Source organism: Pseudorasbora parva, chromosome 16 (assembly GCF_024679245.1).
Source record: "Pseudorasbora parva isolate DD20220531a chromosome 16, ASM2467924v1, whole genome shotgun sequence".
NCBI classification, from domain to species: domain Eukaryota; kingdom Metazoa; phylum Chordata; class Actinopteri; order Cypriniformes; family Gobionidae; genus Pseudorasbora; species Pseudorasbora parva.
The window spans coordinates 1,401,298-1,427,002 of NC_090187.1; the positions used below are offsets into that span (position 1 = coordinate 1,401,298).

At 37.2% G+C, this 25,705-nt stretch overlaps 1 protein-coding gene across 4 annotated transcripts in view; it reads left to right on the forward strand.

Annotated features, from left to right (window-relative positions):
- The window catches only part of cd276 (CD276 molecule), a 130,645-nt gene that overhangs the window by 39,544 nt on the left and 65,396 nt on the right, over positions 1-25,705 (forward strand). For all 4 annotated transcript variants that reach the window (XR_010898492.1, XM_067419765.1, XM_067419767.1 and 1 more), the window contains exon 4: positions 9,788-10,084. Coding sequence is in view for 3 of the 4 variants with exons in the window: in XM_067419765.1 (XP_067275866.1) it covers positions 9,788-10,084 (297 nt within the window). In the remaining variant the exon portion in view is untranslated. The remainder of the gene's footprint in view (positions 1-9,787; positions 10,085-25,705) is intronic.

Sequence of the window (25,705 nt, forward strand, 5' to 3'; positions counted from 1 at the left end):
GTTCAGGATATGAGTAATAACGCCCCCTACGATACAACAATAAAAACAGAAAATCTTGTCAATGGCAGGAAGTGATGAGATAATAAAAGACAGAAAAATGACTCACTGCTCTTGGCTGAATAACTTTAATAAGGGTAATCTATATCTATTTAGTGAAGACTGTGAAGTGATATTGTATCCCTGACAGTCTAGTTTAGACCTGAAAATAACAGTTTTTCATTTGTATTTGTTCTGTTGTAATTATGTACAATGTATGTATACTATTTACATACTGTATTATATATACAGTACCAGTCAAAAGTTTGGACACATCAATGGCAAAGTGTATACGTATATATGTAATACGTATTAATATATCGATATCAGACTTGTTTTACTATTATCAGTATTGACATCGGTCCCCAAAAACCCACATTAGTCGGCTATAGATGTAAAGATGTTAGATATGTAATAAAAATCTTAAATTAAATATTTTTAGCTCAATAATCATGTCTTCAGAAGACTTTGATTAATCTGCTTGGTTTTTATGAATATTATATTGTTTTTAATTACATAATATGAATGGACTTTGATTTTAATAAGAATTTCTTAATTTTAGTCTCGAAGATGAAAAAAAGGATTTTGGGTTTGCCTGCCTGAATTTATATTTCTGGCTGGGTTAAATTTATATATAAATGAAACTTAAACCATAAAAAAATAAAAAATGTTTCCTGAAATAAAATAAATGTTAATTTATGTATTAAAATCTGCTTTTATTTCAGCTAATTGCTAAAGCAGCATTTCTCCTTGTCATTTAGTTTAACTTGATTTAATAAAATAAAATATAATAAAAAATAAAATAAAGTTGAAACGTGAAACAAAACAAACATAATTACTAAAACTTTAACTAAAATTAAAATGAAAACTAAAAAAATATACAAACTAATTCAAAATTTGAATTAAAATGAACTAGTATAATATATTATCTCATTATAAACACGTTTGTGGTTTTAACCTGCACTCTAAAAAATAATTCAGTGGCTTAGTAAATATCACAGTAATAATTAACTTTATTAACTTAATAAAATCTCTCAATATCATTTACTTGATGGTTTTAGTTAAACATACCAAAATAATTGACTAAAAATCCAACAGTTAATTTTGTCTAAAATTTATAGTTATATTTAAGTTTTTTTCATTAAAATAATTTAGTATTCAAATAACCAATTCTTTATTTTGAATATACTTAATACATTTGCGAAATTTATTCCAAAATATTTGAGAATGGAGAATTAAACCGATCTGTTTCAAGAACCATAAATATTACTTAATTAAAATCAAGATTATAAATATTTAACACACACTGAAGAAATTGAGTAAGTTTACTCGATTAAAACGATGCACCCCTCCCCCACCCTCTGACGTGAGGACAGCTCGACGGTTGAGTGAGTGCGGATATTTGAATTCTCCTCAGTCACCAGAGCAGTTTCTTCTTCTCAGCGTCGCAGAATTGGGGCATTTCCTCTGAAATTCAGGTTTGTATGTTTTTTTTTAATCTATATAATCATTACTGTGCTAAAAGGCATTTTATTTAATTCAAAACAACATACAGGGACAGTGTGTCTCACCTTAAGTTAACGTGTGGCGTTGGTCTTTGAAACGCCTGCTGTGTTGCTCAAAACACAACTTTATTCGTAAAGATAATGAATTTGGATGATAAAATCTTATTAAAACTGGGCACTGTTTGTTTATTGTCAGGTTATGGAGTCTGGCGCCTCGCAGCATCTTTCAGCTACAAATGAAGCAGGACAGCGGTCTCAAGTTCAAAGTCCACCCGCAGACCGCTAACGTTTGTCCATCTCAGGCTCCAGAAACAGCGCTGATACGGTGGAAATGGGATAACAGACCGGTTAATTACACTTGAATTACTTTTAAATGTTTAATTTTTACTTCTAAAATGTTTGTTACATGAGTTTAAATGTTGTAAAATAACTGTTATTCTTTACATGTCAAAACAGTAGCCTAATATATGCTGTAACATTATTGCTGTAACGTTACTCGTCGACAATAAAAGGCCATGTCATGTGTAAGTGTGTTTGTGTGGACTGTGGAGTATTTTACAAAGGTTTAGAGGAAATTAAAGTTATACTATACAAGTTAGTAATACTCATAAATAAAAACAGTTCATAATAGTCATAAATATTGGTTTTTAAAATGCTTTTTACCCAATTTTTCCTACTCAATTGAATTTGTTAATGTAACAAATGCAGTTACTCAGATCTACTTAATTTTTTTACTTACATTTACTCAGTTCTTATGGTGTCTATAATTGATTTCACTGCTTTAAAATTTACTCAATTTTTTTAGTGTAAAAATGTTTCACCAAAAAATTTGAGTAAATCATAGTATTAGTTTTTAGAGTGTGAGAGGGTTTTACTGAAAATCAGCACCGCAGACTAATTAAGACATCAAAAATAAATAAACGCTAATTACAAGCAAAAAAATCTAAACTCGTTCACCTCACTAATTGACTGCTCGTTTGTGTGCCTCGTTTTCTTTAATAAACTGAGAGTTGAAATGATTTTCTGTGATGATTGACGTTATGCCGTCAGTAGAGCTTAACTCGCTTTGGACCCCATGCCTTACTTTAATCTAGAAAATTGACTGTCTGCTAAATCCATATAATCCATATCATCTATATGAGTCTTGAAAGCTGAAATATTACTGTCGGCAGTGCACCGAACAGATACTTGATATCAGAGCGCTGCATTATTATGTTCTGTACTTTATCGTAATGTGTGTTATTATGCACAGTACGTCCCTTATGGATATCGCAGGCGTGTTGTGTGATTGATATCTTTGCACATCTTGATTATTGGCCATAAAATGCGTAGTGCTTTTGCAAGGGCCCAATAATGAGCCCGATCATTTATCTGCGATTCTCACAATGACCCTGATCAATATACAGTCATATCGATTGTTAGGATTTGGTGTGATTGATGGTTCGCTGCCTGCAATCCCCGGAGAACGCGCTCAACTGTAGCCGCCTATATGTGTTATTATTTTTATGGCTGAGTGCACTCAGACTTACCGGCTACATCATTATTTATGATCTATAGATGGCATTTTCCCATTCTCCTCTCTCTTCCTCTCAGTCTCTCGCCTTTCTCTTTCGATGCGTTGAATTAAGGAATATTAATGCTCTGAGATGTAGCACTCCTGTCTGCTTCTGTACGTCTAATGAAGATTAAACAAAAGCAATCCTGTCATTTTCAGCGCTGAACATAATAACCTTTACTATTTATTAGCAGTATTATTTTGAGATCGCAGAAGCCGTTTCTTCTTCAGGAGATTTTCAATTAGCACCACCAAAATGTGTCATCTGTAATTATTATGAGTTTATATGACACTCAAAGGTTTAGCTGGTCACAAATCATTATTTAATAACCAAAAGGAAAGACTTGACGTGAGAAGAAGACGAAGAACACAACTAACATCAACTCTCGTCACCAGCGGATTACAACATCCATCCATCCATCCATCCATCCATCCATCCATCCATCCATCCTTCCTTCCTTCCATCCTTCCGTCAACAGCCACATTCTTGCGATCATTTAAATTTTTGATGAATTTCATATCATAGGATGTTATAGGTCACTTTCATATCAGTGAGAAGTTATCATTGCATCTCAAAATTTAAGGTATCTTTTAGTGCGGGCTAATTGATTAATCATAATTAGTCACATCCAAAATTTAAATTTGTGTTTACATAATATATGTGTGTGTATGGAATGGAAGAAGACGTTTCCTCAGCACAGTGTTTGCACCCATGGCGATACTTAGAAAGAATGCTTCAGTTTTCTGAAAAATTGGCTTTTACCCTTGATGGATGTCTCATCAAATGTTCAAAAATTAAACGTCTGGGAGAAAGAGAAGAGTAAACATATATCAACATTAGAGATGCAACAATACAGTTAGTCCACGGTTCAACTAACACCTCGGTTTTTAACCACGGTTTTTCAGTTCGGTTCGGTTCGTTTTTTTGCTATTCTATTCTTAGGCGACAGGAACAGAAAAAGTTAAGGAGAAAATGTTTTTATAGCAATACTCTTTCTTTATTTTACTTAAAAGACTTGAAAACCCTTACTTAAACTTAAAACAATACCCAAAAAAAAAACATGTACACATTCCCAGTGTATTGTATGATATAATATAAATATATATAAAGATTTACAGTGGCAGCTCAGAGATGTACAGTAGCATTTAAGTATGAAACTGAATGAATAAATGTAGGTTTAAGTATTTTATTACAATTAAAACATTGATTAAAAGCTACTGTATTAAAGGTTTATTAACCTTTAATACAGTAGCTTTTAATACAGTAGCCTTTTGTTTATTAACATCATTTTAGAGGTGAACTGTCTCTTTAAGGACTTGCGGTTCACTATAGGCTGCTGCTGTCAATTGAAGACCTGCTCGCATCTCATATATAGACGCACACAATTTAACTTTCACTTTAGACATAAGTTAACCGACTGTGTTTATATGTTAACCTTGCGTGTGTTTGACAGTATTAGCGCAGTAAGACTGTCCAGTAATGTGTGTGTTTGACAGATGTTTAGTGCGCGCGTTCAGTGTAAAAGAGTGCATGCTTTAAAACGCGGCTAACACCCCTAACTTTAGTGCATATGATTGGATATTTGCTCAAATCAGTGCGTAGACTCACAGGCACACTCAAACAGAGCCGAAGTAAACTGAGAGGAATATCAGATCTGTATCAGTGTATTGGATCCGTGCATTCGGCCTTAAAGTGACAAATACAACAATAATAAAATAATGCACTGACATAAAAAAGACAATTTACTTTTGATACTTAAGTGCTTTTAAAAACAAATACTTTGGTAGTTTTCCTGAAATAAAAATCAGTTTTTAGAACTTGTAACAGAGAAATATTTGACCAGCAGTACTTTAACTCAAGTAATGAAGCTGTGTACTTTGTCCACCTCTGGTAATATCTGATTAATCAAAGAAACAACAGACGGATTTGTTGAATTTTAAAGCTGCTGTTGTTACTTTTTTCAGTCTTTGGTCTCATCTTCAGTCTGTCGGACAGAAGCGAGAGGTTACAGACACTTTTCGGCGACCCCACAACCGTCTGATTGCTTTTCGTCCCATCGTCCCAACGCACAACTTTTTTGTTTGCTGAATTATGATTGGCTTTGGGAATAAGGCCGCCTCCAGCTCCCTCTGTGTAGCTGCTCAAGGGTATTCAGGGCAATAATTTCTTCATCTGCCAACGAAGTACTAACCCCAACAAAAACACTTTACGAGCGGCCGATTTCCCAGAAGCCTTCCCCAGCTGTGGCTTCGCTGCCCTGGTGACGGGGAGAAGCTTTCTCTCGTAGAGGAGCATGTTTCTGTCTGATGTTGAGCCATGTGTGTTTTATGCTAAGCTCCTAGAATGTAATTAACAATTTAATGGGAATCATGTCAAGCCGGTCCCAAGGTGGAGCGCAGCGGTAGATCGCTCGGCTAAATGTGACGCCATTGGCTTTCTGTGGCTTTATCGCACTGCTAACTCACCGCTCTGACTCTGAAATAAGGCATTCGCATGACTCTTCAGAAAACTTCCGATAGCATTTTAATGTCATCCCTCTCCGTATAATGCCAATGTTTTTATAAGTGTTTGCTGGGATAATCGCTGCATTTCTGCTGTTCCATGAGCAACTCAGAGAGTGAACTTACATTTAAGTTCACTTTTCTTCAGACCAATGGGAAATGCATACACTATATAATGAAATAATAATTAATGTAGTTCATTATAAATATGTAAATAATATGTAAAATAATAAATAAATAATGTAAAATAGTAAATATGTAAAAAAAGTACTAAATGTATACATATATAAAAAATAAATACATGTAATTCATAATCCATAAATACTTAGTACTTTTACTTAAGAAGACATCTGACTGTAGTTATTTTACTTAAGTAGACATCTGACTGTAGTGCTTTTACTAGAGTAGACATCTGACTGTAGTGCTTTTACTAGAGTAGACATCTGACTGTAGTGCTTTTACTAGAGTAGACATCTGACTGTAGTACGTTTACTTAAGTAGACATCTGACTGTAGTACGTTTACTTAAGTAGGCATCTGACTGTAGTGCTTTTACTTAAGTAGACATCTGACTGTAGTGCTTTTACTTAAGTAGACATCTGACTGTAGTGCTTTTACTTAAGTAGACATCTGACTGTAGTACTTTACTAGAGTAGACATCTGACTGTAGTACTTTTACTTAAGTAGACATCTGACTGTAGTACTTTTACTTAAGTAGACATCTGATTGTAGTGCTTTTACTTAAGTAGACATCTGACTGTAGTACTTTACTAGAGTAGACATCTGACTGTAGTACTTTACTAGAGTAGACATCTGACTGTAGTTCTTTTACTTAAGTAGACATCTGATTGTAGTGCTTTTACTTAAGTAGACATCTGACTGTAGTGCTTTTACTTAAGTAGACATCTGACTGTAGTTATTTTACTTAAGTAGACATCTGACTGTAGTGCTTTTACTAGAGTAGACATCTGACTGTAGTGCTTTTACTAGAGTAGACATCTGACTGTAGTACTTTACTAGAATAGACATCTGACTGTAGTGCTTTTACTTAAGTAGACATCTGACTGTAGTGCTTTTACTTAAGTAGACATCTGACTGTAGTACTTTTACTTAAGTAGACATCTGACTGTAGTTATTTTACTTAAGTAGACATCTGACTGTAGTACTTTTACTTAAGTAGACATCTGACTGTAGTGCTTTTACTAGAGTAGACATCTGACTGTAGTACTTTTACTTAAGTAGACATCTGACTGTAGTGCTTTTACTTGAGTGGACATCTGACTGTAGTGCTTTTACTAGAGTAGACATCTGACTGTAGTGCTTTTACTAGAGTAGACATCTGACTGTAGTGCTTTTACTTAAGTAGACATCTGACTGTAGTGCTTTTACTTAAGTAGACATCTGACTGTAGTGCTTTTACTTAAGTAGACATCTGACTGTAGTACTTTTACTTAAGTAGACATCTGACTGTAGTTATTTTACTTAAGTAGACATCTGACTGTAGTACTTTTACTTTAGTAGACATCTGACTGTAGTAGTTTTACTAGAGTAGACATCTGACTGTAGTACTTTTACTTGAGTAGACATCTGACTGTAGTGCTTTTACTAGAGTAGACATCTGACTGTAGTGCTTTTACTAGAGTAGACATCTGACTGTAGTACTTTACTAGAGTAGACATCTGACTGTAGTTCTTTTACTTAAGTAGACATCTGACTGTAGTGCTTTTACTTAAGTAGACATCTGACTGTAGTGCTTTTACTTAAGTAGACATCTGACTGTAGTTATTTTACTTAAGTAGACATCTGACTGTAGTGCTTTTACTAGAGTAGACATCTGACTGTAGTGCTTTTACTAGAGTAGACATCTGACTGTAGTGCTTTTACTAGAGTAGACATCTGACTGTAGTGCTTTTACTAGAGTAGACATCTGACTGTAGTGCTTTTACTAGAGTAGACATCTGACTGTAGTGCTTTTACTAGAGTAGACATCTGACTGTAGTACTTTACTAGAATAGACATCTGACTGTAGTGCTTTTACTTAAGTAGACATCTGACTGTAGTGCTTTTACTTAAGTAGACATCTGACTGTAGTACTTTTACTTAAGTAGACATCTGACTGTAGTTATTTTACTTAAGTAGACATCTGACTGTAGTACTTTTACTTAAGTAGACATCTGACTGTAGTTATTTTACTTAAGTAGACATCTGACTGTAGTACTTTTACTTAAGTAGACATCTGACTGTAGTGCTTTTACTTGAGTGGACATCTGACTGTAGTGCTTTTACTAGAGTAGACATCTGACTGTAGTGCTTTTACTAGAGTAGACATCTGACTGTAGTGCTTTTACTTAAGTAGACATCTGACTGTAGTACTTTTACTTAAGTAGACATCTGACTGTAGTGCTTTTACTTAAGTAGACATCTGACTGTAGTGCTTTTACTAGAGTAGACATCTGACTGTAGTGCTTTTACTTAAGTAGACATCTGACTGTAGTGCTTTTACTTAAGTAGACATCTGACTGTAGTAGTTTTACTTGAGTGGACATCTGACTGTAGTGCTTTTACTTAAGTAGACATCTGACTGTAGTTCTTTTACTTAAGTAGACATCTGACTGTAGTTCTTTTACTTAAGTAGACACCTGACTGTAGTACTTTTACTTAAGTAGACATCTGACTGTAGTGCTTTTACTTAAGTAGACATCTGACTGTAGTGTTTTTACTTAAGTAGACATCTGACTGTAGTGCTTTTACTTAAGTAGACATCTGACTGTAGTGCTTTTACTTAAGTAGACATCTGACTGTAGTGCTTTTACTTAAGTAGACATCTGACTGTAGTGCTTTTACTTAAGTAGACATCTGACTGTAGTTATTTTACTTAAGTAGACATCTGACTGTAGTACTTTTACTTAAGTAGACATCTGACTGTAGTGCTTTTACTTAAGTAGACATCTGACTGTAGTACTTTTACTTAAGTAGACATCTGACTGTAGTGCTTTTACTTAAGTAGACATCTGACTGTAAGACTTTTACTTAAGTAGGCATCTGACTGTAGGACTTTTACTTAAGTAGACATCTGACTGTAGTTCTTTTACTTAAGTAGGCATCTGACTGTAGTTATTTTACTTAAGTAGACATCTGACTGTAGTACTTTTACTTAAGTAGGCATCTGACTGTAGGACTTTTACTTAAGAAGGCATCTGACTGTAGTTATTTTACTTAAGTAGACATCTGACTGTAGGACTTTTACTTAAGTAGGCATCTGACTGTAGGACTTTTAATTAAGTAGACATCTGACTGTAGTACTTTTACTTAAGTAGACATCTGACTGTAGTACTTTTACTTAAGTAGACATCTGACTGTAGTACTTTTACTTAAGTAGACATCTGACTGTAGTACTTTTACTTAAGTAGACATCTGACTGTAGTACTTTTACTTAAGTAGGCATCTGACTGTAGGACTTTTACTTAAGTAGGCATCTGACTGCAGTTCTTTTACTTAAGTAGACATCTGACTGTAGTTCTTTTACTTAAGTAGACATCTGACTGTAGGACTTTTACTTAAGTAGGCATCTGACTGTAGGACTTTTAATTAAGTAGACATCTGACTGTAGTTATTTTACTTAAGTAGACATCTGACTGTAGTACTTTTACTTAAGTAGACATCTGACTGTAGTTATTTTACTTAAGTAGACATCTGACTGTAGTACTTTTACTTAAGTAGGCATCTGACTGTAGTACTTTTACTTAAGTAGGCATCTGACTGCAGTTCTTTTACTTAAGTAGACATCTGACTGTAGTTATTTTACTTAAGTAGACATCTGACTGTAGGACTTTTACTTAAGTAGGCATCTGACTGTAGGACTTTTAATTAAGTAGACATCTGACTGTAGTTATTTTACTTAAGTAGACATCTGACTGTAGTACTTTTACTTAAGTAGACATCTGACTGTAGTACTTTTACTTAAGTAGACATCTGACTGTAGTACTTTTACTTAAGTAGGCATCTGACTGTAGGACTTTTACTTAAGTAGACATCTGACTGTAGTACTTTTACTTGTATTTGAGTAAAATTTTGCAGGGGGTATCTGTACTTTTACTCATGTAATGAAGCTGTGTACTCTGTCTGCCTCTTTTCAAACTTTCCCTAACACTGGTTATAAACACTAACTCGTCCTCTGTTGCTCTCTCCAGCACCGTTCTCCAAACCCCTGGTCACCTGGGGCTCAGAGCCGCTCCTGAAGCCCGGAGATGAGGTCGCCCTCACCTGTGTGGCGTATGGAGGTTATCCTGAGGCGGAGGTGTTGTGGCAGGATGGAGCAGGACAAAACCTGACCGACAACATTACCATCTCACAAGTAGCCAATGAGGAGGGTCTCTTCAGTGTGAAGAGTGTCTTGACCGTCCTCCTGGAGCCCGACAGCACCTACAACTGCAGACTGACCAATCCGCTGCTCGGAGACGAAGGACAAGCGTCCGTCACCATCACAGGTGAGTCGCTGAGGATGTAAAGCAAATCTCCATTTATAAGCGTGATGAATCAGTGAATCGATTCATGATTCGGATCACGTGTCAAACTGCTGAAATCACTTGACTTTGGCGATCCGAATCATGAATCGATTCACTGATTCATAACAGTTCGACGTTTTGTTTTGAAATCGGCCATCACTATACAAGTCGTTATTTAGTTTTTTTTTGTGCACTAACTCTATTCTGGCCTCTTCATCAATGATTGTAGAGCCGCTGTAGTGAGATGGGCTTTGTAACGACGTCTTTAGTGCCTTTATGGGTCTTGAGAGAGGAAATGACATTGGTGTCAATGAAGGCCTTTCTGAGCCATCGGATTTCAACACTAATATCTTCATCTGTGTGTGAAGATGAGCGGAGGTCTGACGGCTGGCCAACCACAGGAGGAATTAATCACACAATTTTCATTTTTGGGTGAACTAAACCTTTAAAGTTGACCTATTAAGCTCCTTTAACGAGATATAATATAAGTCTTAGGTGTCCCTAGAATGTGTGTGTGAAGTTTCAGCTCAAAATACCCCACTGGTCATTTATTAAGTCATGTTGTAAATTCCCATTTTTGAGTGGAAGGAAAAACGAGCTGTTTTCATGCATGCATCTTTAAATGCAAATGAGCTGCTGCACCGCCCCTTATCCAGAAGAGGGCGGAGCCTGTACAGCTTGTGCTTTAAATACTCAAATGACACTTGTTGACACTGCAGTTCTTCGTCATCATGAGAGTTTATGATCTGTATGCGTTTAAAAGCCATATCAGTCTAAACTTCTGATATATGGATTTCTGTGTGCACTCGTGGGCGGAGCTAAGCATGTGTGATGTCACTGCTAGAATCTGCAAACGGCTTAGGATTTAAGGGATTAAAAAAGAAGAGTGGGTGGATCTTTACCATTATATGCTGGTTGTGTAACACACTGCAAACACACATTTGTGTTCGAACACTGTGTGAAAGAGAATTTAGCATAATAAGTCCCCTTTAAAGGGATTGTTCACCCAAAAATATGGATTGTGTGATTATTTACTCCCCCTCATGCTGTTGTATGACTGTATGAAAATAGACATCTCACCTTCATAACTTCTATTATTTACTAGAATGGTGTTTCCATAGGTGGAAAAAAAGGTCATGAATTTTGGTCTCATTCTCACACAAATCTCTCATATGGCTTTATAAAACTTAAACGGCTGTCGTGGTTCTTTTAAGTTCCAGCTTGGACATTCTGCTAAATATGTTCCATGCAAAGGTCATATGAGACATGTTTTAGTGGACCGTCCCTTTAAAATCCTCAATATCTTTCTAATCACTGTAAAATAATCTGAAGTCAGTTTAAAATCTTCACTGCGATGGCTTCATGAAACGCTCATAACACATCGGCCCAATAAGTATCGCCATCAGTTTTCTCCCTTTCTTAAATGAGAAAGTGGATGATTATTTCACAAATAACTTCTTTAAAATATGAATAGTTTTGTGCTTGGGTGAAGACCTCACAGCATTGCATCTCATCTGAACATGTGTCTGTTCAATCTCAGAAAATATGCAATAATGAGGTGTATCAATGAGCTTCGACTACAGTGAGTGATGCTGATGAATGAAGGTCAGACTCTGTGAACTTTCCAGCTCTCGCTCCTCCTGGCCATTGGCAGCGTTAATCTCAGCAGAAAGGCTGTGCGTGGATCATCCTGAATACGATAGACTTACAACCGGTTAGTAAACAGGCGTCAGAATGCGTGTGCGCGCTGAGTGATCACGCCGACCTTGTTTGATATGAAAATGCATTTGCATTTGTTTACAACAGCTGCTGTATGCTCAACAACTTTGGAAATTAATATTGACCTAGCCGAGGAGTTTGCTGGTTGTTTTTCTATTGCAAACAGAATTTGCTTTGAAACAAAATGTTCTACATTAAGACGTGGTCAGATTTTGATCAGAAGCATAGATGAGTTTCTGGAGTGATGGCAACTACACTATACATTTTTTGTTGTTGTTGGTTTAACTTAAAAAAGTAAGCAACCTGGTTGCCTTCATTTTGAGTTTATTGAAATAATAAAAAAATGAGTTAATACAATGAAGGAAATTTGTTTAATAAATAGAAACTCAAAATATTATTGTATCTGAACCATATAAAAAAATTATAAATCATGAAAATAGCACAATTTGGCTGTGTCATCACAAATAAAACACACACAATTACCCAATATGCTTACAAAATCTTTTAATAATATTTTAATAAAGGTTGTCGAATCTCAAAAAATGTTCATTGTATTAACTCAATTTTTTAATTTCAAGTAACTCAAAATTGCAAGGCAACCAGGTTACTTTTTTTACAGTGTATATGAAACCATCATATGTTGCTTTAGAAGGCATAATTAATGCATTAAAATAAAAAAAGGCTTTAACCCAAGGGATGTTCTCGCGACCTTGCACAACGTTCCCTAAAAGTTCTCTAAATGTGATGAAAATCGTGAACATTTACAGAACATTAGGGATGGACCTAAAATGTATGTTGGTTATTAATGTTTTCATAGGTTATGAGCTGTATTTTGCTTGTGAGGTGACCTTGGGTGTTATGAAAGGCACCATTAAATAAAATAATAATAATAATAATTATTATTATTGTAAGTCGACATATTTTAACACCAGCGGGTTATCATTCTGGGAACGTAGAAATTCTAGCTAGGAAAGTTTAAAATATGTTTTTTAATGACACAGAAATGTACATATATTCATTGTTGCATTATTTAATAGTAAGTGCAAAGTAAAACTGTATTGTTTGTGGGAAGGCTGAACTACCAAGCAATTACCATATTCAGTCATTTGTGGAAAAAAAGTAAGGGAATAGGAAATATGTCCTATGTATCTTAGCCAGAGCTCAGAACATCTTTCTAAGTCAGACATTTAGGATTTCTATCAGTGAAGAGAGAGGAAAACCTATTTAATATTCAAAAGAGCCTTCTTCTGGAAGAGCATGCTGAGGACAAGACCCGTTAAAATGTCACACTTCTCTCCAAATTCCCAACGAAAGATGAGAAAGTGATGCCGACGTGCCCCAAATAGAACGAGAAACGTAGAAAAAAATGAGGAGTGGGAAAAGATGTCCATCAAAAAAGTCTGTCAAGGTTCAGAAAGAGAAGAGGATCTACCGGAGGGACGCGGTCTGAGCGAGGTCAGAGCAAACTTAATCTCAGTCTCAATTAGCCACGACGTCATTCCTCAGTTAGCTTCTGCCATTCCACTTCAGCTGCTCCTTTAATCCACTGAGCTTTATTCACTGCAGAAAGAATATAGCGTCATGTGATTCAATGCAAGAGTCCAGATGTGTTAATGTGGAGGTAAGAGGATGAACAGTTCTGTCAGGATGTTTCTCAGTTAAATGGGTGGTAGCTCTCTCTCTCTGATGTCTGTGTGTGTGTGTGTGTGTGTGTGTGTGTGTGTGTGTGTGTGTGTGTGTGTGTGTGTGTGTGTGTGTGTGTGTGAGTGTGAGTGTGAGTGTGAGTGTGAGTGTGAGTGTGAGTGTGAGTGTGAGTGTGGAGGAGAGTATGTGAGGGTGGGTGTGTGAGTGAGTGTGTGTGTGTGTGTGTGTGTGTGTGTGTGTGAGAGAGAGTGTGAGTGTGGAGGAGAGTATGCGAGGGTGGGTGTGTGTGTGTGTGTGAGTGTGGAGGAGAGTATGTGAGGGTGGGTGTGTGTGTGTGTGTGTGTGTGAGTGTGAGTGTGGAGGAGGGTACGTGAGGGTACGTGAGGGTGTGTGTGTGTGTGTGGAGGAGAGTATGTGAGTGTGAGTGTGAGTGTGAGTGTGAGTGTGAGTGTGAGTGTGAGTGTGAGTGTGTGTGTGAGTGTGTGTGTGAGTGTGTGTGTGAGTGTGTGTGTGAGTGTGTGTGTGTGAGTGTGTGTGTGTGTGTGTGTGTGTGTGTGTGTGTGTGTGTGTGTGTGTGTGTGTGTGTGTGTGTGTGAGTGTGAGTGTGGAGGAGGGTACGTGAGGGTACGTGAGGGTGTGTGTGTGTGTGTGGAGGAGAGTATGTGAGTGTGAGTGTGAGTGTGAGTGTGAGTGTGAGTGTGAGTGTGAGTGTGAGTGTGTGTGTGAGTATGTGTGTGAGTGTGTGTGTGTGTGTGTGTGTGTGTGTGTGTGTGTGTGTGTGTGTGTGTGTGTTAAATTGGCTCCTCTGTCTTGCATCACACAGAAAGGAATCATCGCTGTCCATCTCTCTTTGCTGGCACAGCATTCTGGGTAAAAAACCAGCAGCGGTCAATAGACTGCCAGAGCAGAGGCGAGGCAGCGCCGGGGAAACGGATGCTTAGAAATGTAGCCATGGTGATTTTGCAGTGAATAATGTAACCATGGTGATGTTGCTGTGGTGACTGTCTAGCATTGATGAACTGATGCTGATGTCACAGCAGAAATGGTTATGGGATGTTGCAGTAAACGTCTCGTTTAACATGAGGCTGAGTGCACTGATATGACATGTTCTGCTTTATCTCATGTCCATCTGTCTTCAGTGTGTGATGTCTTCAGTGTGTGATGTCTTCTCTGTATCATCAGTGTCAGTGTGTCTGAACTCCTCAAACACCTCCACTGTAGTGTTGAGTTTCCGTCCGGGAAACAAACAATATCACAAAATATTCCTCAATATGATAACGCACGCGCACATGTTTGGTTGGTCTATGTGGTTTACAGGGACATTCCATAGGTGTAATGGTTTTTATACTGTACAAACCGTATTTTCTATCCCCTTACACTGCCCCTAAACCTACCCATCACACACACACACACACACACACACACACACACACACACACACACACACACACACACACACACACACACACACACACACACACACACACGCGTATCAACAGGCTTCGTTCGGGTTACGGGAGCCATCGGTGGCACTGGTGTTGTGTGTTTAGACATGAGATCAACAATGTCACTAAAGAAGTGTGTGTGTGTGTGTGTGTTAGTGTGTGTGTGTATTTAGCTCCGCCCACTGCACGCCTCCACGAGCTCGGCTGTTTTCTGAAAGAATCGGTTCAGTGTATCTGTCTTTTATAAATATGATAAACTAAAGACTCTTATGAGATATGAAGGATCAACACGACTCTTCAGATACTCAAGATTAACGTGTGTGTGTGTGTGTGTGTGTGTGTGTGCGTGAGCTATGGACCCTTCAATTTACTAGTGTAAAAAAAACCAACAACAACTATTGATTGTGTTCAATTATATTGCTCAGTTTATATTACCTAAAGTTAACAAACGCGACCTTATTTTAAAGCATTACAAAATAATAAATGATTAAATGATTGTGTAGCACCTTCGCTTTTCAAATGCCTTTTTTGTTTCTATTTTGCACTTTTTTCCCCCACGTTTTTCACCTTTTATTCTCTTGATTTTACTCTCTTAAATTGCTTTTTTCGTATTGAGATTGTTTGCATGCATTAAATTGGCAGCTTTGATCATCATACTTTGTAGCACAAGCATGCCATATTTGCTTATTCACAAAACTATATTTGCCTATGTTTGAAAGCATGCAGTAAACAATTTCATTGTTTGCATTCTCCACAGCAGTAATGGAGAGCATTATTACAGTCCAGACCATCTCAAGCCGGATCTGGAGCTGAACTGTAAACGGCATTCAGCACACTGCTGGTGTGTTTGCGTTGTTACCTGGTTTGCATAATTGCTTTAGCGAATCAAACGACGCAGACAGTGCAAACAAACAGCGTTATCAGCTTTTTCATAAACTCCTTCATTCTGATTTCTTTTCTATCTTTCTCCTTTCATGGGTTTCCATCCTTTCGATCTTTTACCTTCTTGCACGTGCATGCTTATACTCGCACAAAAAATGTTTATATTTTTATTCTCTAGTCTAGTTATTAACCCTTTTTTGATTTTTCAGTAGTGATGCTATCTCTCTCTCTCTCTCTCTCTCTCTCTCTCTCTCTCTCTCTCTCTCTCTCTCTCTCTCTCTCTCTCTCTCTCTCTCTCTCTCTCTCTCTCTCTCTCTCTCTCTCTCTCTCTCTCTCTCTCTCTCTCTCTCTCTCTCTCTGTTATCATCTGTTCCTCCACTTGTCCCAGCAAATGTTGCCTCTTAAATTGCTACCTGACAGAGCCAGGCCGAGCTCACAGCAGCCTAAAGAGTCGAGTGAGCAGGCAGAAAGAAAACGAGAGAGCGAAATAGAGAGGCGGACAAAGCAAAAGAGAGAGAGTGATAGCGGCAAGAATGAAACCCTTTATTAGTCCTTGTCTCCTTCTCTTCCTCACCGGTCTAATTTGAATGTAATTAGCACATGCATTGGTAGGAGAAACAGCAGTCTAAATGAGCGTGTTGTTCTGTCCTGCTTCTTGATGGAGTCCTGTATTCATTACTGTCGGAGACGCAAACAGCACTTTTCACAGTGAACACTAGCCTGATTGGTCTGGTCACGAGATCACGCTGCTAAGCAACCCAAACACACACAGCGACACACGGCCCGACGCTCACTGGAATGCACTGGATCTGTGTGTGTGTGTGTGTGTGTGTCACACCTGCTGCTGTTTGTTGGGCCGTCTGCTTTCACAAATGTCCAAATCATCAGAATTAGCTTTGCAATAGACAGGACAGTGGTCCGTCGTAGCTTGTGGAAATTCTGGAAGAATGTTTTCAAAAAAGTTTTCTCCATAGAGAAATACATTTTTTTAAAACAATTTTAAAGACATAATGTATGTTGCGTTTTATACTTACACTAACATTCATTCCCTTGGAGTTTCATTTTTCTTTTCTTTTTTAAAGAAATGTATACTTTTGTTCATCAAGGAGGCATTCAATTGATCAAAAGTAATAATGTTACACAATATTCTATTTCAAATAAATGCTGTTCTTTTCTGTTGATTGAAGAATCCTGGAACTTACACTTATACTTTAGTACACACACTAGAACACTTGTACTTACACTAGTACAATATTACTCAAACTTGTACTCTACTACTAACACTTGTACTCTAGTACTCACACTTGACTCTAGTACTCACACTTGAACTCTACTACTCACACTTGAACTCTACTACTCACACTTGTACTCTAGTACTCACACTTGTACTCTAGTACTCACACTTGTACACTAGTACTCACACTTGACTGTAGTACTCACACTTGTACTCTACTACTCACACTTGACTGTAGTACTCACACTTGTACTCTACCACTCACACTTGTACTCTAGTACTCACACTTGTACTCTAGTTCTCACACTTGTACTCTAGTTCTCACACTTGCACACTAGTACTCACACTTGACTGTAGTACTCACACTTGTACTCTACTACTCACACTTGTACTTTAGTACTCACACTTGTACACTAGTACTCACACTTGACTGTAGTACTCACACTTGTACTCTACTACTCACACTTGACTGTAGTACTCACACTTGTACTCTACCACTCACACTTGTACTCTAGTACTCACACTTGTACTCTAGTTCTCACACTTGTACTCTAGTACTCACACTTGACTCTAGTACTCACACTTGTACACTAGTACTCACACTTGTACTCTAGTACTCACACTTTTACACTAGTACTCACACTTGACTGTAGTACTCACACTTGTACTCTACTACTCACACTTGACTCTAGTACTAACACTTGTACTCTACTACTCACACTTGTACTCTACTACTCACACTTGTACTCTACTACTCACACTTGTACACTAGTACTCACACTTGTACACTAGTACTCACACTTGTACTCTACTACTCACACTTGTACTCTACTACTCACACTTGTACTCTAGTACTCACACTTGTACTCTCCTACTCACACTTGACTCTAGTACTCACACTTGTACACTAGTACTCACACTTGTACTCTAGTACTCACACTTTTACACTAGTACTCACACTTGACTGTAGTACTCACACTTGTACTCTACTACTCACACTTGACTCTAGTACTCACACTTGTACTCTACTACTCACACTTGTACTCTACTACTCACACTTGTACACTAGTATTCACACTTGTACACTAGTACTCACACTTGTACTCTACTTCTCATACTTTTACTCTACTACTCACACTTGTACTCTAGTACTCACACTTGTACTCTACTACTCACACTTGACTCTAGTACTCACACTTGTACTCTACTACTCACACTTGACTGTAGTACTCACACATGTACTCTACTACTCACACTTGTACTCTAGTACTCACACTTGTACTCTAGTACTCACACTTGTACTCTAGTACTCACACTTGACTGTAGTACTCACACTTGTACTCTACTACTCACACTTGACTGTAGTACTCACACTTGTACTCTACCACTCACACTTGTACTCTAGTACTCACACTTGTACTCTAGTTCTCACACTTGTACTCTAGTTCTCACACTTGCACACTAGTACTCACACTTGACTGTAGTACTCACACTTGTACTCTACTACTCACACTTGTACTTTAGTACTCACACTTGTACACTAGTACTCACACTTGACTGTAGTACTCACACTTGTACTCTACTACTCACACTTGACTGTAGTACTCACACTTGTACTCTACCACTCACACTTGTACTCTAGTACTCACACTTGTACTCTAGTTCTCACACTTGTACTCTAGTACTCACACTTGACTCTAGTACTCACACTTGTACACTAGTACTCACACTTGTACTCTAGTACTCACACTTTTACACTAGTACTCACACTTGACTGTAGTACTCACACTTGTACTCTACTACTCACACTTGACTCTAGTACTAACACTTGTACTCTACTACTCACACTTGTACTCTACTACTCACACTTGTACTCTACTACTCACACTTGTACACTAGTACTCACACTTGTACACTAGTACTCACACTTGTACTCTACTACTCACACTTGTACTCTACTACTCACACTTGTACTCTAGTACTCACACTTGTACTCTACTACTCACACTTGACTCTAGTACTCACACTTGTACACTAGTACTCACACTTGTACTCTAGTACTCACACTTTTACACTAGTACTCACACTTGACTGTAGTACTCACACTTGTACTCTACTACTCACACTTGACTCTAGTACTCACACTTGTACTCTACTACTCACACTTGTACTCTACTACTCACACTTGTACACTAGTATTCACACTTGTACACTAGTACTCACACTTGTACTCTACTTCTCATACTTTTACTCTACTACTCACACTTGTACTCTAGTACTCACACTTGTACTCTACTACTCACACTTGACTCTAGTACTCACACTTGTACTCTACTACTCACACTTGACTGTAGTACTCACACATGTACTCTACTACTCACACTTGTACTCTAGTACTCACACTTGTACTCTAGTACTCACACTTGTACTCTAGTACTCACACTTGTACTCTAGTACTCACACTTGACTCTAGTACTCACACTTGACTCTAGTACTCACACTTGTACACTAGTACTCACATTTTTACACTAGTACTCACACTTGACTGTAGCACTCACACTTGTACTCTACTACTCACACTTGTCTCTAGTACTCACACTTGTACTCTACTACTCACACTTGTACACTAGTACTCACACTTGTACTCTACTACTCACACTTGACTCTAGTACTCACACTTGTACTCTAGTACTCACACTTATACTCTACTACTCACACCTGTACACTAGTACTCACACTTGTACTCTAGTACTCACACTTGTACACTAGTACTCACACTTGACTCTAGTACTCACACTTGACTCTAGTATTCACAATTGTACTCTACTACTCACACTTGTACACTAGTACTCACACTTGTACTCTACTACTCACACTTGACTCTAGTACTCACACTTGTACTCTAGTACTCACACTTATACTCTACTACTCACACCTGTACACTAGTACTCACACTTGTACTCTAGTACTCACACTTGTACACTAGTACTCACACTTGACTCTAGTACTCACACTTGACTCTAGTATTCACAATTGTACTCTACTACTCACACTTGTACTTTAGTACTCTCAGTTGACTCTAGTACTCACACTTGTACTCTAGTACTCACACTTGTACACTAGTACTCTGATTAGTTTTCTAGTACTCACACTAGTACTCACATTAGTTCTCTAGTACTCACACTTGTACACTAGTACTCAGATTAGTTCTCTAGTACTCACACTTGTACACTGGTACTCACATTAGTTCTCTAGTAGTCCCACTTGTACTCTAGTACTCACACTTGTACACTAGTACTCACATTAGTTCTCTAGTACTCACACTTGTACACTAGTACTCAGATTAGTTCTCTAGTACTCACACTTGTACACTAGTACTTACATTAGTTCTCTAGTACTCACACTTGTACACTAGTACTCACATTAGTTCTCTAGTACTCACACTTGTACACTAGTACTCAGATTAGTTCTCTAGTACTCACACTAGTACACTAGTACTTACATTAGTTCTCTAGTACTCACACTTGTACACTAGTACTCACATTAGTTCTCTAGTACTCACACTTGTACACTAGTACTCACATTAGTTCTCTTGTACTCACACTTGTACACTAGTACTCAGATTAGTTCTCTAGTACTCACACTAGTACTTACATTAGTTCTCTAGTACTCACACTTGTACACTAGTACTCACATTAGTTCTCTAGTACTCACACTTGTACACTAGTACTCACATTAATTCTCTAGTACTCACACTTGTATACTAGTACTCAGATTAGTTCTCTAGTACTCACACTTGTACACTGGTACTCACATTAGTTCTCTAGTAGTCCCACTTGTACTCTAGTACTCACACTTGTACACTAGTACTCACATTAGTTCTCTAGTACTCACACTTGTACACTAGTACTCAGATTAGTTCTCTAGTACTCACACTTGTACACTAGTACTCACATTAGTTCTCTAGTTCTCACACTTGTACACTAGTACTCACATTAGTTCTCTAGTACTCACACTTGTACACTAGTACTCACACTTGTACAAGTCTATAATTGTAACTAATTAACAGCTGTTGGTAAAGCAGTCAGTGGCAGGACATGGCAGTGGTCAGTGCGGTTAATCCTTTTTCACATTGGCTTATACTTGGGATGCAATTGTTTATATTCATAAAAAACAAATTTTTGTCAGCACTTGGTTTTTTTATTGTTTTTTTTTGTTGCAGTGAACATAATTTGACTGTGTGTGTGTGTTTGAATGTGTTTTGATGCTTTCTGTTAAATCCTGTTTGGAATTTGGTTTCTGGTCATCTCTATCGGCTCAGCAATATAAAATCATATTAGTTTCAGCATTTTTAGGGAACACTAAACAGAGAACCCCCTCCCCCCCCCCACACACACACACACACGCACACACACACACGACTGCAGCTGCTCCTTTGAAGAGCTGCACATCATCGTCTGCTTTGTTTATTTAAAGGTAATGCATTACTTTACTAGGTAGTCTGAATACTTATCTCGTTATTTGTAATGCATTACTTTACTAGGTAATCTGATTACTTATCTCATGTTATTTGTAATGCATTACTCCCAACACTGATCATATGTACCACACCCAATAATTCACATCCTGCCTGATGTACAGTATGAGCTGGAGAGAAGAACCTTACGGCATCGGTGAACTGATAGATGAGGTCATTGTATCTAAATGCAGCATGCAGGATAATCCCGCTGAACTTTGGACTGTTGTGCCGCTGTCTATCATCAGTATGAAGTACAGAAAGAAGGGACACTTTGAAGTTGACCCAAATGTGTTTGAAATCTTGAGCTCATAGGCTCTTACTTTAATCCTTTAAATGGTGTGGTGCTGTTGGTTAATCTCACTCCAGGCGGCTGTATTTAACACTGGTCAGGCACAGAGTCAACATTAAGCTGTCTGATGGGCTGCACATTAGTGCGGATGACTTTTGACCCCTCGGGTCACGTAAATCGCCTCAAGCCTGTCTAACCCCTCCTGACCGCGTCTTTAATCTCAACAATGCTCTATATGTGCATTAAACATATTAAACATACACACACACACACACACACGAACACACGAACACACGAACACACACACACACACACACACACACACAAACTCTGATGCTGAAGTCATGTTCAGAGCTATTCCTGTGAATTCATCCTTACTAACAGTCTGAGCCATCTTCGTCTTCATGCAAGTGTCACATTGTGTTTTGGCTGGTTATAGTTGTCATTGATTAACCACAGTGTTATTACTTATTATTAACAGTAAGTGGCTTAAATAAATACATGCATATGTGCATTCAAAATAATGTTTACACTATACATTAAGTTTCCATTAGTTAACATGAGCAACATTTGAAAAATACGTCTATAGCATTTATTAATCTTTGTTTTAATGGGTGCGTTTGCATGCGCGTTCTTAAGCCGATTATGCCTAATAATCCGACAATGATCATGGTCATGTAATCGCAGTAACCCGTTTTCTTTTATCGGAGTAAGGTCATAAAACGGCCTCAGCATAAACCGGTCTGAGTTTTTTGCCTCTTATCCTGATTTAGTGCTGCATGTAAACACATTAACCTGCTTTCTGTCGGCTTATTGAAGTGCGCATGTGTGATCGGTGACAAAAATGCAAACTTAGAGCAGATTTAAACACATCTAGACAAAGCGAGCGTTTTGCATGTACATATATCACAAACGCAGACTCTTTTAAGACCCAGAACATTGTTAAAGGTAGGGTAGGGAAGAATTGCTTAAAAAACTTTTTTTCCAAATTTGTTTAAACTTTGGTAACACTTTAGTATGTTAAACACATATTCACTATTAATTATGACTTTGTCCTCAATAAACTCCTAATTTACTGCTTATTAATAGTTAGTAAGGTCGTTTTTGTAGCGTTTAAGTTTAGGTATTGGGTCGGATTAAGGGATGTAGAATAAGCTCATGCAGAATAAAGCATTAATATGAGCTTTATCAGTGCTAATAAACAGACAATATCATAGTAATATGCATGATCATAAGACACTAGTTAATTGTTAATAACTGAACCCTAAATTTAAGTTTTACCAAACGTTCTTTATATATCGATACATAAATAATAAAATGTAAATAAATGTAAGTACTCTGAAAAAGAAAGTATAAAAACTGAGTGTGTGTAGACCTCTCAGGACTGTTTTAAAGACAGTTCATTATTTCCATTCACTCCACCTTCTCCCTTCTGGGCTCTTTCCAAAGCCACGCCCCCAAAATACACAAACACGCCTCACCGACCAATCAGACGCATTATTGACCTGAGACGAGTGCATGTAGTCACACCATGTCAGAATCACATGTAATAAAACATCTAACTTCATCAGTATGAATACAAACAGATGAGATGTCTTTAGTCCTCACTATCAAGCTAGAATACCGATACTGGTAAAGTTTAAAATATATTTGTGTTTGATTCGGTAACGAGCTAGTTATATTTATAAGGCAAAGCTAAACACGGGTTGCATTCATACATTTTCTTCCAATAACATCAGTTATACTGTGATGAAAATGAATTTCGTGTAAGATTATACATATACTGAGTAACATATACGGTGTTTTGCATGTAAGAGTTTCCATGATGAATATAAAAACAAACCAAAGGCGGAAATAAACGTGCAGGTAAAGTTCCCGGTGAAAATGGTAACAGAGTTTAGACAGAGGCTAAAGCTAACTTAGTTCTAGAAAAATTTCCTGGATGCGTTGTGCTAGCTTTTACACATGCATTTTGTTATCTAAAGTTAAATTTAGCGAAAGTCAACACGACAGCGATCAACTTGAGCTAAGCATATTGAGCATTTATCATCTCTACTAATGGCTAAGTGTATAATATTGTAACTTTATGCTCAGTAATGTGATGTTCGCTATATTAGGCATCTTCATGTGCTAGTGATACATGCTTCATGAAAACATAAACCGAAAAAATGTATAATCAGAATGAAAGATGACATGTCCAGCAGATATACAGCCAGCAATGAGTTGTTTTTCAGCCCTTGAGGCCCTCAGTTCGCCATCGCTGGAAAGCCGTGCCGATATTTACTCCCGTTTGATTTCTTTGTTTATCCAAAGACTTCTTGTGCATTGCCTTGTCTCGTACTGTCTTCCTTTCATTGTTTGCCTTCGCTGACTGCAAAACCCGGCACTGTTACCATGGCGAAAGCGGTGGTTGCCATGGTAGCGAGAGAGAGTGACAGTCGCCCAAGCCAATCACTTGATTCGTCCCGAACGAAAATAATGAGCGGTGTTTATTACAGATGAAAAAGTCTAGAGTCACTCGATTTTTATACTCTCCTTTTCAGAGTACTTACATTTTAATTATTTATTGACATAAAGAAAGTTTAAACAAATTTGGACAAAAGTGTTTAGATCATTCTTACCGACCCTACCTTTCAGATGTGTTCTCATCAGTAGAAGAGTTCAGTCAGAACGCTGCGTTTGGATAATATGAGCCGTAAATCTCCCGCTAACACACTTTATTAACATCACAACTGACGTAACATTTGATAAACTCAGAGTCAGATATGGACATTATTATGTTTGACATCACTACAGGGAAATAACACAGTTTATTAATAAAGTTATGTAAATGCACTTTACTTGCGTTGTCAGTTTACTGGTTTGCATGTAAAGGGAAAAACTGATTATTTCAATAAGCTGTTTTTTTTTTTTTGAGTTATCAGCTCACTGGTTTGCATGTAAACGCACCCATTGAATTCACTAAAACATTATTAAAATCAAAAGTTGCATCTGTTAATATTATTTAATGGATTTGCGCTAACATGACAACTAATGTAAAGTACTACTAATGTTTTGCACAGTGCTAAAGCATTGACTAATGGGACCTTATTGTTAAGTGTTACCATGATATAAACGTATTAGTTGTGGTATGTAATGATGCGCCTTTTGCGTCACAAATTGTAGTAGAAAATAAGTGTAATCACACAGGATCTTAAAAATAATGCGATAGAAGAGAGTATTTAAAAAAAATCTACCAGAATACTCTGTTTTAACCACATATTTAATATATTACTTTCCATCCATTTAAAGATGACTCAAAGCAACATTAGCAAATTATTTATTCACAAGATGCAATAATCTTTAATTCATCATATATGGCAGTGTAGAAATTGACTTTATTTCCTTTCTGAAACTCTGCTAAACGCAGCTGCAAAAAATAGATATATTTGTCTAATATTTGCAAGTATATTTGTCTTATTCTTACAGTAGAAATATCTAAATATCCTTTGAACAAGGCCAATTTACATGAGAAGCAGAATGACAGGATATGCAGAGATTCAATCTTGATTGAGTCAATATTCCACTTGTTCCACAATATTTTTGTTTATGCCTAAAAAAAAGTAGAAAAGAGTTTATGAATGCAAAGACAAAACACACACAAGAATATTTTCTCTGAATATCTTACGCAATTCTCTTCCCGGGTAAATGTAACTTTTTGTCAACAATATATTCAGATATTTTTGCTAGAAAACAAGACAAATATATGCAAATATGTCCAACACAAACATATATCCTGGATGTTTTTTTTGTTTTTTTTAAGTTCGATGTTCTTGTCTCTACTTTTTACTTTACTTTACTTTAAGTCTTCCGCGTCTGTTTTTAAAAAAAA